The sequence below is a fragment of the Heterocephalus glaber genome, unplaced genomic scaffold (assembly GCF_053883595.1).
Source record: "Heterocephalus glaber isolate CG9 unplaced genomic scaffold, H.glaber_assembly_v1.0 deba00001732, whole genome shotgun sequence".
Classification (NCBI taxonomy): domain Eukaryota; kingdom Metazoa; phylum Chordata; class Mammalia; order Rodentia; family Bathyergidae; genus Heterocephalus; species Heterocephalus glaber.
Window position 1 is genome coordinate 1217792 of NW_028258443.1, and position 16761 is coordinate 1234552.

At 37.5% G+C, this 16761-nt stretch overlaps 1 protein-coding gene across 3 annotated transcripts in view; it reads left to right on the forward strand.

Moving 5' to 3' along the window:
- Positions 1 to 7004: 7004 nt before the first annotated feature.
- Positions 7005 to 16761, forward strand: part of Lrch2 (leucine rich repeats and calponin homology domain containing 2) — a 101245-nt gene continuing 91488 nt past the window's right edge. For all 3 annotated transcript variants that reach the window (XM_021252181.2, XM_004874792.4, XM_004874793.4), the window contains exon 1: positions 7005 to 7455. In XM_021252181.2, the coding sequence (XP_021107840.1) occupies positions 7020 to 7455 (436 nt within the window). In that variant the 5' untranslated portion in view covers positions 7005 to 7019. The remainder of the gene's footprint in view (positions 7456 to 16761) is intronic.

Below are 16761 nucleotides of genomic sequence, written 5' to 3' on the forward strand. Positions count from 1 at the left end.
GTCTCTTCACACTGCTGGTGGTTTCTCTTGCTGTGCAGAAGCTTTTTAATAAGAAGAGATCCCATTTGTTGATTGTTTGTGCTAGTTCACAGGCAACTGAGGTTTTGTTCATAAAATCTTTTCCTACACCAATGTCTTCAAGGGTTGTACCTAACCTCTGTTCCAACTGGTTCAGAGTTTCTATTTTAATATTTAGATCTTTAATCCATTTTGATTTTAGTTTAGTGCATGGTGAGAGATACAGGTCTAGTTTTAATCTTTGGCAAGTTGAAGCCCAATTTTTCCAGCACCATTTATTAAAGAGGCTATCTTTCCTCCACTGAGGGTGTTTGGCTCCTTTGTCGAAGATGAGATGGCTGAGTGTGTCTGGTGTTGTTTCTACATCTTCTAATCAGTCCCACTGGTCCTCAGGTCTGTTTCTTTGCCAGTACCATGTTGTTTTTATCACAGTAGCTTTGTAGTAGAGTTGCAGGTTGGGGATTGTGATACCCCCTGCCATGTTTCTGTTACCTAGAATTGCTTTTGCTCTTCTGGGTCTCTTCTTGTTCCAAATGAATTTTTGGATTTTTTTCTCGAGGTCTATGAAGTATGCTGCTGGGATCTCAATTGGAATTGCATTAAATCTATATAGCAGTTTTGGAAGTATGGCCATTTTGACTATATTAATCCTTCCTACCCAGGAGCAGGGGATGTCTGTCCATTTTCTGATATCATCTTCAATCTCTCTTTTCAGAGTGCCATAGTTTTCAGAGAAGAGGTCTTTGATTTCTTTCATTAGGATGATTCCTAGGTATTTCAGTTTTTTGGATGCTATTGTGAAAGGAATTATTTGCCCTATTTCTCTCTCAGTGAGTCTGTCATTGGTGTAGAGGAAAGCTATTGATTTTTGTGTGTTGACCTTGTAACCAGTGACTTGACTGAATTTGGTTATTAAGTCTAGAAGACCTTTGGTGGAGTTCTTGGAGTCTTCTATATAGAGTATCATGTCATCTGCAAATAATGACAATTTGACCTCTTCATTTCCTATCTTTATTCTTTTTATTTCTTTCTCTTGTCTAATTGCTGTGGCTAATGTTTCCAGAACTATATTGAACAAGAGTGGTGATAGTGGACATCCTTGTCTTGTTCCTGATTTGAGTGTGAAGGATTTCAGTTTTTGACCATGTAGTATGATATTGGCTGTTGGTTTTTCATAGATGGCTTCTATCAGTTTGAGGTAGAGATAATCTATTCCAATTTTTTGTAGGGTTTTGATCATAAATGCATGTTGGATTTTGTCAAATGCTTTTTCTGCATCCATGCAGATAATCATATGGTTTTTGTCCTTGGCTCTATTGATATAGGGTATTACATTAATTGATTTTCATATATTGAACCATCCCTGCATCCCTGGGATGAATCCCACTTGATCAGGGTGTATGATCTTCTTGATGATCTTCTGCATTCTGTTTGCCAGTATCCTATTAAGGATTTTTGCATCTATGTTCATTAGTGAGATTGGCCTATAGTTCTCTTTTTCAGTTGGGTCTTTCTCTGCTTTGGGGATCAAGGTGATGCTTGCTTCCAGGAATGAATTTGGGAGTATTGCTTCCCTTTCAATTTCATTGAAGAGTTTAAACAGTAGTGGCAGCAGTTCCTCTCTAAATGTCTTGTAGAATTCAGCAGTGAAGCCATCAGGGCCTGGGCTTTTCTTAGGTGATAAGTTTTTAATTATGATTTCAATTTCATTGGTTGATATTGGATTGTTCAGAATTTTTAGGTCTTCTTCATTCAACTTTGGTAATTCATATGTATCTAGGAATCTGTCCATTTCTTCTGTGTTGTCCATCTTATTGGCGTATAGGTTCTGGAAGTAGGTATTGATGATCCTCTGGATTTCTGCTGGGTCTGTTGCAATTTCACCCTTTTCATTCCTAATTGCATGGATTTGGGCCTTTTCTTTCCTTTTTCTGACAAGGTTGACTAAAGGTTTGTCAATTTTGTTGATTCTTTCAAAGAACCAACTCTTGGCTTCATTGATTTTTTGTATCCTTCTCTTAGTCTCCATTGCATTGATTTCTCCTCTGATCTTTATAATTTCTTCCCTTGTGTGAGCTTTGGGATTGTCCTGCTCTTCTTTTTCTAGAAGCTTGAGGTTCAGCATCAGGTTGTTTGATTGGGCTCGTTCTGTTTTCCTAATATGAGTATTCACTGCTATGAATTTCCCTTGTAAGACTGCTTTCATTGTGTCCCATAGATTCCAATATGTTGTATTGTCATTGTCATTTAATTGAAGGAAGTGTCTGATTTCTTCTTTAATTTCCTCTGTGACCCATTGGTTATTCAGAAGTGTGTTGTTCAATTTCCACATGTTTATGAAATTTTTTGAGTTTCTTTTGCTATGGATCTCCAATTTCATCACACTATGGTCTGATAATATAAAGGGGATAACTTCAATTCCTTTGCACTTACTTAAACATGTTCTATGTGTGAGTATGAGGTCTATTTTGGAGAATGACCCATGTGCAGCTGAGAAGAATGTGTATACTGATTTTGTGGGGTGGAAGACTCTGTCAACATCTGTTAAGTTCATTTGTTCAAGAGTTCAATTGAGTTCTAGTATTTCATTACTTATTTTTAGTCTAGTTGATCTATCTATTTGTGACAGTGGGGTGGTGAGGTCCCCCACTACAATTGTATTAGTGCATATATGGCTTTTCATGTCTGTTAGTATTTGTTTTATATAGTTGGGTGCACTAGTGTTTGGTGCATAGATATTTATGATTGTCATCTTTTCCTCTTGGATTCTTCCCTTTACAAGGATGTAGTGTCCTTCTTCATCTCTCTTAATTAGTGTTGGTTTGAAATCTACTTGATCTGCCAAGAGGATAGCTACTCTTGCTTTTTTTCAGGTTCCTGTCACATGCAGCATTGTTTTCCACCCTTTAACTTTCAGTCTATGAGTTTCCTTTTGAATTAAGTGTGTTTCTTCTATGCAGCATATTGTTGGATTTTGCTTCTTGACCCATTCTGTCAGTCTATTTCCTTTGATTGGTGAATTGAGACCATTAACATTGATGGTTATAACTGAAACGTATTGACTTGTCATTGCCATGACTTTTTCTTTTTGTTGGGTTCTCCCCCTTTCCATTTAATTTCTTGTCATGCCAGATGGGTTCATTCTGCTGTGCTTCCTGCGGTTGTGATCCTCAATATCTGTTCCTAGGCTATTGTGTAAAATTCTTTGGAGTGCTGGTTTGGTATTCAAGAAGTTCCTAAGGTGCTCTTTGTCATGAAAGTATCTTATTTCTCCATCCATTTTGAAAGATAGTTTTGCAGGGTACATCAATCTGGGTTGGAGGCCGTTTTCTTTTAGGGCTTGGAATATGTCACTCCAAGCTCTTCTTGCCTTGATGGTTTGTGTTGAGAAGTCTGCTGTGATTCTGATGGGCTTTCCTTTGTATGTGATTTGTTTCTTTTCTCTCACTGCTTGGAGAACTTTGTTCTTCTGTTGTGTTTCTGGAATCTTAACAATTATATGCCTATGTGTAGATTTTTTTTGATCAAGGCTATTTGGAGTCCTATATGCCTCACTTATCTGTATGTCAAGCTCTTTTACCCTGCTTGGGAAGTTTTCTGCCCTTATTTCTGTGAAGAGATTTTTTTATGTCATCTGCACTCTCTCCTGTCTCTTCATTGAGCCCAATCAGTCTTATGTTATTCTTTTTTTGCATCATCTGGCAGCTGCTGGATTGATTTCTCATTTTCCCTTATAATTCTGAAGCAATTTTTCTTTTCCTGGTCACTAATTGCAATTTTATCTTCTGTATCTGAAATTCTGTCCTCACACTGGCTCATTCTGCTGTGTAGACTTTCAATGGAGGTTTTCATGTCCTGGAAATCTATTTGCATCTGTTTCATGGATTCTATTTGTTTCTTATATTGGGATTCCATCATGTTCCTCAGCTCCTCTCTAGATTTATTAATCATGTCTTGAACTAAGGGCACAATTTCTCCTGTTATCTGAGAAATTATTTCTGATTTCATTTTTTCCAGATCCCCTTTTGTTGCCAGTTCAGTGGGTCCAGGTGGTTGAGTATCAGAGGGTTCCATCTCATTTCCCTTTGGGGTTGCTGTAGGTGATCTGGAAGTCTGGTTTTGAGACTTATTTACTTGTTTTCTCATTTCGACTGGGGCAGGGGGCTGTTAGCACCTGCACGGATTACCTCCTCTGAGCTGGGTGAGGTGGGACAAGGGCCGGGAGCAGCGGTAGGGATGGTGACCCAAAAGCCCTTTCCTCTGGGCTGAGAGCAGCGGGAGGGATGGTGACCGGGAAGCCCTTTCCTCTGGACCAGGAGCAGTGGGACGACGGCTCAGGAGCCCCTACCTCTGGGCCGGGAACAGTGGGACTCAGTACCTTGGTCTGGTGGTCTGGTGTCCTCTGCGCCTTGGTAATGTGGAATCAGGTGGCTGCCTGTCTGCAGTGGGGTGATTCGGTGTCTTCCTCGTGACTCAGGACCTCGGTAGGGCGTGCACAGACCTGCCTGTCTGCAGCGGGCTGATTCGGCGTCTTCCGCGTGACTGTCAGATATCTCTTTATCCACAATTCTCAAGGAGTTCACTTCCTACATTTCATATGTTATTTATTATTTTATTTTTGAGAGAAAAGAGATTAATATTTATTAATATTTATAGTACCTAATACTATATAGTATTACTTTCATGAAGAATAGTTTCTTGCACAGAATAATTGCTCAATAAATGCTTATGAAATGAATGAATGCTAAATATTGTGCTTATCACTCTAAACAGGTGACTTTATTTATTTTTACAACATTTTTATGTGAAGTATGTACTATTTTCCCTCATCTATAAAAATATAAGAATAATAGTACCTATATTACAGTATTATTAGGAAAATCAAATGACTTAATATACTTAATGCAATTAGAAGAGTTCCTGGCAAACAGTAAGTTCTATTTAAACATCATCATCATCATCATCATCATTATTTTTTTTTGTTACTGGGGATCGAACTCAGGACCTTGCACTTGTGAGGCAGCACCACTGAGCTAAATCCCAGGCCCATCATTATTATTATTGTTGTTATTTTCCAGTATTATCTATTAACACTGAAGTACAGAAATTTTAAGGCATTTTTCCAAATATCACATAGGGAGCTAAGGGGCTGGAGCAATTTTCTATACTTCATGCCCTTTCTTCTAAATCTTTTAATTCTTTTTACCTTGGTTTCTTGCCAGAGAGCTCTACGAAGTGTTATTTTGCCTGATTTTCAGGCATACCTAGATTACTTTGTAGGCTTTCCATTTTTCTTCTTAGACTATCTTTCAATTCATTGAAAGATTATTTTCTTTCTTAAATTTGTTTATACATGGCCTTTCTTCACTTGACAAGTATACTGACTCTCAGGACATCTTTCTCCTGGAGTCTAATATATTGTTTTCAGTGACTGCAAAAATTCACACTGGCTAGTTATCATTATCTTATTTATTTTTGCAGTACCGAGGATTGAACCCACAATATCACTCATACTAGGCAAGTACTCTACACCCTCAGCCCAGGCTCATTATTAAAATATTTCCTTTCTGCATCTTTTCTCTAATAAATTTAATTTCTCTTTTTCCCCTCTTAGTTCAAGAAGTTCTCAATAAGCACTTGATTTTGTATGAAATATAGGAGAGGTGAGGTATAAGATACATTCCCTTCTCACACCAGTGGGTTTTAATAATTTATTTTCACTTGCTAATTCTCTGTATAGAATGATTCTCAGTTATTTTCTTCTGTGGCTCATGAATATGGTGAATGTAATTTCTCACAGCATAATCATTTTAATTAACCAATATGGCTATAAAGCAATTTAGACAAGTTGTAATTTTCCTGTGTTCTTTCACGAAGTATAGCTTTGGTAAATAAATTTTGTGTACCAGTAATTTCTCTCAGAAAATGAGACTGTCAACACACTGTCCAAATTCAAAAAGATCCTAAGAAGATACATAGGATATTGAAATTTATGATAAATGAATATGCCAAAGCATTCTGATAGTTTTCTTCAGTAACTAATTGAATATTAGTGAAAAAGACTTGAATGACTGTGACTGGGAGTGGAACTCTGAGACTGGCAGCCTAAAGACCTGGTGATAAACCTCAGTAGGTAGCTTGGGGTTGGATTATGATGGTCTTGAATGCCTGATAAAGGACTGTAAACTTCCTTCTCTTTGTCCTCTACATTGCATATGTTTTCAGGTTCCAATAACAGAACTCCCAAAATCCAAGATTGATTGGTTTCACACACCCAGCATTAAATGTTCAGAATTCTACTTAAATCAAAACCTGTATTTCAAAACTAACCTTTAAAATTGAGGATCAAAGCGTTTTTCACCATCCGATACTGACGTGATAAGAAGAAACTGGAGATCTTCTGGAGATCTTGGCACAGCTTCAGAGTGATAGAACAAAATGTAGAGAACCCTTCCAAGTTTTGGAAGGCAGCAGTTGGCTGAGAATCTTAACCCTAACAAGAGGTTTCCTTGAAAACATCTAGTCTTTTCCTACTTTGGAATGCTAAACCATAGCAAAATTCATGTATGCCTAAAACTTGATACTGCACTAATTTTCCTCCCCAAATGACTCCCCAGCGTTCCTCTCTGTTCCTGAGGCATTTGCAATAAGCTTCTCAGCAAGCTGCCTCACAGTTCTTCAAAAAGCTTTCTGAAAAGACTCCCTTTCATCTTTATCTCATATATTTGTTTTTGTTTTGCAGAACGAAAAAGGCAAAACAATTTAAAAGAGTTTTGGGGACATATCGCCCAAACGACCTATAGTCAGCTTGGTGTCTTCGCAAGATTTTGGTACCCAAAGTAGCGGAACCGGGACTTAGCATCCTTCTTCTGATCACACTTTTCTTAAAGCAAATTTTCTGCACTTTCGTACATCATCTCTTCCCAGTTTAACACCTCCTCGCAGCCCGCCCCCTGGTTCCTTCCCACTCTCTACCTCACCCCCCCATCCCCACTCTGCGCATGCGTCATAAGAACCCCCCACACTCGCGGCACCGGCTGAGAGTATTGTCGGGGGCTATTCTCTCTCCCAGAAACATGGCGGCGAGTCAGGGAGGTGGTGGTAACAGCGGGGGCGGCGGTTGTGGTGGAGGTGGAAGTAGCGGTGGCAGTGGAGCGGCCGGAGGAGGAGGAGGAGGTGGCGGGGCCGGAGGGGGAGGCGGCGGCGGCGGCTGCGGCGGGACCCTGGCGGTTCCCATCCCGGTCCCGACTCTTTTCGCTCAGCCGTTCCCCAATGGGCCGCAGTGGAACCCAGGCAGCCTACAGCCTCAGCACACGGTGAGGAGCCTGGACCGGGCCCTGGAGGAGGCGGGCAGCTCCGGCATCCTGAGTCTCAGCGGCAGGAAACTCCGAGACTTCCCGGGCAGCGGCTACGACCTGACGGACACCACCGAAGCAGGTGACAGGACCGGGGGAAGGGAAGCTGGCTGCGGGGAGGCGGTGAGGGTGGCGGGCGGCTGTGTGGCCGCGTTGTTGCTGGTCTGGGCGGGTTCGCGGGGGCGGCGAGATTGCCGAAGTCGAGCAGCCGGTTCTCCTGAACCAGCGCAGCAGAGCGGGGAGCAGGGGTGGGTGCGGAAGGAGGCTGAAGGATGTGTGGAAACCGGTGGGATGTTAGGAGTCAAAGAGCATTATTGTTAAAGCGAGTTTCCGGGTATCGGTGGGAGGGAGGTATTGACATATTGACACCTTCTTTAGCGCACTTCTTTCAACTCTCCTGAATGTTCCCATCTTTCCTCTGGGCTGGGGGTGGGGAACAGACAATGCATAAAATCATAATCTCTGCATATTCCTTAAAGGCATACGAGCCTGCGAGAATGGTTTAGCCCTTTTAGGAGCACGGAAGCAATATTGCTATGGTTCGTCTGTGTTCTTATTTTGCATGTGGTTTAATCATCCTTGGATATTCTTGGTTTCTTTCTTGTCACGAATGCTTTTAAAGACTGAGGTTTTGAATTTTCCTAGTGTTGAGAAGGTAGTGGTGGTTAAATTAGTATTTGCTTTAGTAGCAAATTAAATCATCAATCATTTACATGACTGGTTCCGGGGGAAGATAATCTTTGTTTTGAGTTATGTTAGAGTCTTTATTTTTATAGCAGAAAGAGCCAAAAATTTTAAGGGCATTTTTTGAACAAATACCTCCATTTTTTATGAAGTTGTGGATTAATGGCTTGTCATTTTAGGTAAGAAATTGGCTATTGTAATGTTCTTCGTATACTCTCAGTCAGTCTTTGTTGTGGCTGGCATTTTTTGTTAGGAACACACTTGTCTTTCCCTTCTGCTTTATAAATCAATGTTGCTTATTTTAGCTATGTTTTGGTTTGATGAAAGGGTTTTTGGCTTTCCATAATCTTTAAATTTACCATTTATGTGTTTGTTTCATCTACTTTGCCGAAATAAATCATGTTAAATTTTTTTAATAGACGCACTGATTTTAAAAGAATATAGTAAGTAAATTCACTCACAATAAGAAGTAGTAAAACACCTTTTTTTCAGGACAGGACAATTTCACTATATTTAGTTTGTAGAGATTAAAGGAAAGTATGTGTTTTGGAAGAGGATGGAGAGAGGAGGAAAAACTAAAATCGAAGCTTTCCACTCAGTGATTGTCTTAGGCATTTTCCTAAGATCTATGAATGCATAATCAATACCTGGCTTCGTATTTTTGGAAAGCACTTTTGAGTGTTTACTCCTTCACTTTGACCACATTTCCTAAACAATGTGTTCATATGCTTGTGATTCTATTGTCAAGATACTGTATTACACCACTTGATGTATTCTTCGAAGGCTTCAAGAAAAATGGCTTCAAATTGCATCATTAGAGGAATTTTTTTTTTTTTTGGTTACTGTTCTTTATAACCTACAAAGGATCTTTCTATCCGTAGGACAAAGTTAAGCATCCTTGCTTGGCATTCAGGGCTTTCACTGTGTGGTTCCCATTTATTATTGCAACCTTGTCTCTACAAACCCTCCTAAACAGACCCTTCTGGGGTCTGACCCAACTGGGTCAATCCCCTGTCCCTCACCTATATTTTGTGCATTTCTGTCTCATCTTTGTACAAGGTTGTCTGTATGCTTGGGATTGCCTTCTTTTCTCCACTTACTTAATTTTGTTCAAGCCCTAGCTTTTCCAAGAAACTGTCTCCAACTTCCTTTAGTCCATAGCAGTCTCCTGTTTCTTTGAATTTCCATGATATTTATTGTCTTTACCACTTGGCAGTGCTGGCTTTATTTTCTTTTTATGTCTCTGTCTTGCTGTTCCTAAAAAGATAGAGCCTTTAAAAGCAGAGAATAAACCATATACTTGTTTAGCCTTCTCATTCTATATTCATTTTATTGTATTTGATATTTCTTATAAATATCAATATCATCTTATTTGGTTATAACTTTTGCTTTTAATCCTTCAATTGGCTTTCTGAAGTAAGCTGCAATGTAATCCAGACCATATTTGTTTTTGGTAAACATTCATTCATCAAAATCTTTTTCTTTAGTTTTTTTTCTTTCTTTCGTTCTTTTTGTTTGTTTGTTTGTTCTTGGAGTGGGAATGGAACTCAGGGCATCATGCATGCTGCGCAAGCAGTCTACCACTGAGCTCTACTCCCAATCCCCATCATAATGTTTATCAGTGTCTGCAGTAACACAGGACTACTTGAAATAATTTCACTTTTTTTCAGTTCACTGTATGTTCCTTATGGGAACACTTCAAGATTAGACAGAGTGACAAAGATCTTGTGCTGTTCTTTCTTCCATTTAAATGATGTACCTATGGGTGACTCATTTGTCATTTGTTTTTGACAAAATTCAGCCATGAACTATTTAGGGGCAATATTTTTTTTTACACTCACCACATGAATTCTTTATTTTTTTCTTTCTATTTATAGTCACTCTTACATCTATGTGTTTTCTCTTTTCTAACTTATTTGTGATTTTTTCTTTTTGCTTAAATTCTTTTATTGGTACATTTTAGGCATAAAATACATTTACATTTATCATTGGGTGCTTGTACCTGTACATGATGTATCTTGGTTCTTATTTTTTACCCATTCCCTGTGCTCCCTTCACCCCCTCCACCCTTCCCTATTTACAAAGACTTTGTTTCCATTTTTTCCTTTTCTCATAATTTTTCCTTTCCCTTCTTTCCTTTCCCCTTCCCCTCCCACTTCCCCTACCCCTTTAAACCTTTTCTTCCTATTTCAAATTATCAATTATTCGTTTAAAATATTTTAGTCCTAATTTACACTTTCAATTTCTCACACTAGAGAAACTATTTGGTATCTACATGTGTGTCCTATTTATTTCACTTAAGAGTATGGCCTCAATATTTGGTTTTTGAGTGAATGAAAATGTTGATAAAAGTTTAGTGATTAACCTAAAGCCACTTGTTCAGAGGCTCAAAACCAAAGCCAGGAACGAAGTGTTCAAGTTCTAGTTCAATATTCTTTTTTAAAGTGAAGCTGAGCCTCATTTTTTCATCATATTGTGTGTATTTATCATATATTGTGAATAGAAACTTACTATGATCCTATAGTTTCTTTAGTTTTTTTGCATGACCTAGTTTATATTTCATATCAAGTTTATGTTGAGAAAATAGTGCTCCCATGCAGGGTGCACACCTATAATCCCAGCACTGGGAAGGCTGAGGCAGGAGGATCACTAGGAGTTCAAGGCCAGCCTGGGCTACATAGTAAGACCCTGACTTAAAAAACGATGAGACAAAACAAATTAAAAATAGTGCTCCCAAAACACGTAGCCAAAAACCCTGTTTTATCTGTAACAGTCTTTTCTATGAGGGAAAATGGAGAATTGGCAGCTGTTGGCAAAATTTATCTTTGGTGTCTTTTTAACTCTCTCTTTGTATTTCTGGTGCCTTTTCTCCTTCACAAGCCCCCCCGCCCATCCTACTGCCTTCCTTGTTTCTCTTTTCCTCTCCAGCCTCACTTCCATTTCTTTACTGGGATTTAGCTCAGAGCAAAATGATTATGGCAGCCTGTCCAAGAGAGTAAAACAGGGGGTGTTAGCTAATTTATTTGAGACCAGTTGTTGGTTTGTGCTCAACCTTTTGGAGTCTCTGCCTTCCAGAAACTCCTTGAATAAAATTCTCACCTATGAAAGGACATATAAACAAGAATCAGAAAGTCGGTAACCTATTTTAGGAAGGTAGCCAACTCTTGCTATAATGTTTACACTAAGATGGTTTGTATGTAGTCTTGGCAAGACCAAGGATAGGAACTTTTTGGATGTGATAATTTGTTGATTTGAAAATGAATTTAATATACCCAAACAAATCTTGAAGTATTTCATAGTTGTGTCTTTCACTAGTACTACAAATAAGGGGATGCATTTTAGTCTACTTGGAGTCTGCTTCTTTGTAAGATATGTAAGATACTCCCCTCACCTTTTTTTTGTTTTTTGATGCTGGAGATTAAACCTGGGTAATCACATGCTAGGCTAGTACTCTATCACTGAGCTACATCTCAGCCCACATACTACCTTTTCATGTCCATGAGCAGTAGGTCTGTGAAACAGATTTAGCAATTTTTACACAAACCAGGTTGTGCTGTGTATTGGATAATCACATGTCTTCCTTCAAATCAAGAGTAAACTCTAGTATTTCCTACATGTGCTGGTTCACCTCTTCAACTGTGGGACACAGGGCTTTGTCTCAAGTTGTAAAGTGGAACCAGATAAACACAGAATCTGATTTGTTTACATAGATAAAGGTCTTCTCAATGAATTTACTGTAATATGTTCATGATTGTGATTTTTGTGGCCTGATTCACATATCTTCTTTGTTTTATGTAATAAATGTCTTCCTGGAAAATCAATTCTGAAGCACTTTTTTCAGTTGGTGCATATTTTAATTGCTGTAGATTAAATTTTAGCTGCTGAACCTTGTAGTGATTTATGCAGGTATGAATTCTATAGTGTAAATAATTGTCCCTTAATTTCTTTCTTTTGCAGCTTCCTTAAAATAAAATATTAGCTTAAATTGGAGGGCACACTCATCATTAAAATAATACCATTTATATAGTTCTTCATACATTTCTAAATACTTTCCTATATATACATTATTCTATTGTATCCTAATAAGTAATGCTGTGAGCTTGGCAGAATACATAGTAATTATGGCTTGTGGTTGAGAGAGGTTAAATGATTTGCTGGTTAGAATAGCAGAGTGTGGATTAGAGTCTTAAGTTTTTTAGTTCTAGCACTGTTCTAGTGTTGTTTTCCCTGTAATGGTTCTCTTTATAACAAAGCTGTTATTGAACCCTCAACCAATAAATTATTTCTTCTGAAAAATAAATGCTTATTTAACTTCATAGGTTATAGTCATCATTTGTGGTATTTTGTGTTTTGTTTTCTTGCATAGCTTTTTATGCCTTTCTGTCTAAAAGCTTTAGAATAGATTCACTAAAGAAGCTTTATTGAATTTCAACTTCAGAAGCATGATTATTGCCAATAGAAAAGAAAGAGACATGGTTCTTGTCCTTGAAGGGTTTATAAGTAGTTGAATGTGTATAACAGCATGCGTTACAGTTAGAAATAAATTGCATTGTAACATTTAATAGTATTCAAGTAGCATACTTTAATAAATTGTACAATAAGCGATACAGCCTATTGCATAAGGCTTAATTTTATTGGGGGTTAAATTAGTTTGGAAAACCTTCCTGAAAATTTAGGAAAGAGGTTTGAGGTATAGCTCAGTGACTGAGAACTTGCCTAGCATGCACTGGGCTCTGGGTTTGAGCCCCAGTACTGAAAAAAAAATCAGGCATATATTTGCAACACGACACTTATAAGAACAGATGTGGTTGATTAGGATATTTTACAGTTGGAGCTGGTGGAATGCTTTGCTTAAGTTTGCTTAAAATTTAGTATTTCAATTTAGATTACTTGTAATATAAACTCTTCAATGTAGATTACTTGTGGTATGAGCACTTATTTGACATCAAAAGCCTAAAGGTGGAAAAAAAAAAAAAAAAAGCCTAAAGGTGGACAAGATCCAAAGCCTCATTGACAGCATAAGAGGTGATGCTTGGAATACTTTTCCCAAGCAGCAGTAAAACTTATAGCATATTGAAAATTTATAGCATATTGATTTACCGGGGAGTGGAACATAATGGCATATTGATTTCCTGGGCGGGGGTGCCATTTGTTTAAATTCTAAGGCACACACTGAGACTTTAATTAAGGCACAGACCACTCTGAGTAATGCCTAAACTGCTTGATGCCGACCTTCATTCTACAGATGATGGTTGTTATCATGACCTAGCAAAAGAAATCTTTTAGTTTTCCTTTTTTCTCTATACTTTGCATATATTCAGGTACTTCTTGAAGCATTATAATGCTCATATAAAATCAGTTCTCTGAAAAGTTTCACAAACAGTTGTCTGGTTCTATTTTATGTGAAAAATACTTTACACTCCAGGGAACCATTTAATGTAATAAAATAAAACTGTACGAGGTAGTTTTATAGCAGTTCAAGTTTGTGTTTAGTCTCATTTGCAACTAGTTCGTTCAATCTACTTAATGTCTGTCTGTCTGTCTAAGTATGTTGGCTATCGTGGGGCTTGAAACCAGGGCCCTGGGCATGTTGAGCAAGCAGTCTATCACTGAAATACATCTCAGCCCTGGAAATGTTTTTTCCCCACAACTTGGGGGTGCTGCTGATATCTAATGGGTAGAGGTGAGGGATGCTTTCAGGCATCCTTTCCTTCACACTTGATCTTAGCCAAAAGGCCGAGAAGCGGTGAGGCATCCTTTCCTTCAATGAGAAAAGCACAGCCCTCCACCACAAAGACTTTTCTAGTCCAAAATGTTAATGGGCCTAGGATAGAGTAAGATAAACATCATAACTGAAAACACAATGCAGAGCATGTTCAAAGAGGGAATAAATGACATTTGATTGAATCATTGGGATATCAGAGGGAACTTTATAAAAAAGGTGAAAGGTTGGGTTTAAAGGGCTAGACATCAGATTTTGTAGTTATGCATAGAGGGAAGAAACTACACGAATATTGACATCTTAGAGTCTCCTCAAATTCATCATACCAAATAATCAACTCTTGTAATAGCCCTAGGCCCCCTCATCACCCAGATCAAAAATTTGGGTGTTATTCCTGACTCTTCCTTCACACTCTGTATCTAGTTAGGAACTAAGGCCTGTTGGTCAAAGCTCTTTGAATAGCTTTCAGATATTTCCTTCCTGTCCATTCTTACTGCTATTGTCTTCTCTCTTCCTTACCTTTAACTGGAGATGTCAACAGTTTTCCCAGTTTCTGTTCTCTTTGCTTCAAGTTTGCTTCAGTTAATCCTCTACACTAACTAGCTAAATTACTCTCTCCAATTGTGAAACTGAATGTCATTTGTTGCTAAACACCTTCAAACCAGTAGCCAGTTCCCTAATAATACATTTCAAAATCCTTTTTCTTTGTTCTTGGTTTCAAAAATAAAAATAAAAAACTAACACACACTCTATGTTTTAGCTGTGATCATTTTATATTTTATTACTCAATACATATTAGGTTACTAAGATTCATCCAAATAATGTGAAGCTGAGTTAACTATTTTGGATGGTTGCATTGTCTTTGTGTGAATATACCACACTCAATTCACTTTTTCACTGAAGGCTATTTTCATTGTTTCTAATTTTTTCTCTTGTGAGCAGTGCTGCCATTTCCTCTTTTTTTTCTTGTGACCAGTACTGCTATTAGCATTATTATACGTATTTCTTACTGTATGTGTGAAAAAATTTTCTCTTTATATACTTAGAAGTGGAATTGCTAGGTTATATGTTATGTGAGTGTTCAAACCAGGTTACGGTGTGCAATTCCATGGACATGTGTAAGAGAGCCTTATGAATCCATATTCCATCCAACATAGTATTGTCCAATGTAAAACTTTAACCTAAATTAGTTTAAAATACTATTTCAGTGAAGTCTTTCTTCATTTAAATTTTTCTGATCACCAGTGATGATGTCTGTTGAAGTGCCTGTTGGCCATATATATTTCTTATACTGGAAAATAACTTTTCATTTATTTTGCCCATTTTCTATTGGATATTTGTTCTTTCCTTATAGGACTCTATAATATTGTGTACTATATTATATATGTATAATGTACCATAATTCTGTAATACTCCTTACACTAATAATTTTGTCAGTTTTGTATAATATCATCTCTTAGTTTATAACTTGCCTTTTTACACTTTAGAGTATCTGTTGAATAAATCTTTGAAATTTTAGTACAGTAACATTTATCAGTTGTTAATTTTGTAATGATTTTTTGTCTTGTTTTAGAATGTGTAAAATCTATTAATCTACATTTTTACTAAGGTTTTTTTTTTTTTGTGTGTGTGTGTGTGTGTGATACCAGGGAACCTAGGAACTTTGCATCATCCCCAGTCCTTTTCATTTCGAGACAGAGCCTTGCTAAGTTGTGAAGTTGCCCAGGCTGGCCTCCATACTGTGATCCTCCTGCCTCAGCCTCCCTGAGTACCAAGATTACAGGTGTAAGCCACCACACTTTGCTTACTAAGAGTTTTAAAGTGTTATTTTGGTGTTTAAGTTCCAAGTCCATATCAAATTGATTTTTAAATATAATGTGGGATAGAGGTACAATTTCATTTTTTAATATATCAGTTGTCTTTCTAGATACATCCTTGCTTACTTCTTTTCTTTTTAACATTTAATGAAATAGAATTTACAAACCAAAAATTCATCTATTTTAAGTGTATTGCTTATTGAGTTGTATGCTCATTACTACAATATAATTTTCAAATATTTTCATCATCCCAAAAGAAATCTGTATCCATTGGTCCCTCCCTATTCTCTTTGCCTGCCCTCTCCCAATCCCATCTAGCCTTAGGCAGCCACTAGTCTACTTTCTGTCTCTATAGAAATGCCTATTCTGGACCTTTCAGGTAATGATTCATACAATATATGGTTTTTGTGACTGGCTTCTTTCATATACTATGTTTTCAAAGTTCATTTATGTTGTAGCATTTATCAGTACTGTATTACTTTTTATTTCTGCGTAATACTCCATTATTGTTTCCATTCTTTGGGTATTATAAACAGTACTGCTGTGAACATTTATGTAGAAGTTTTTGTGTAGATATATGTCTTCATTTCTCTTGGGGATATATATGCAGGAGTAGGATAACTGGTCATATGGTGATTCTGTGTTTAACATTTTGAAGAAATGCCAAATTGTTTTCCAGAGTGGCTGAACCATTTTACATTCCCATTAACAGTGTACTATATAAGGATTCTCATTTCTCCATGTCGTCAACAATACTTACTGTATTTTTGCATATAGCCATCCTAGTGAATGTGAAATGGTGTCTCATTATGATTTTGTTTTGTGTTTCCCTAAAGACTAGTGATGTTGAACATTGTGAGAGACTATATATCTTTGTAAAAGCAATGTCCATTCGATTCATTTGTTTTTAATTTTTAAAAAATTTTATTTTGAGACAGGTTCTTTACTGAGTTGCTAAAATGCTCCTACTGGGCTTGAACTCAATATTCCCTCTTCAGATTCCCAATGTACTGAGATTACAGGTGGTGCCACCATGCCCAGCTTCCATTTGATTTTTATATAATGATATCCTTCAACCTTGCTGAACCAGATTGTTTACTTATTTTAATGGTTTTTTATTTTTATTTTTTTTTAGTGGAGGGGAGGGGATCAAACTTAGGTCCTT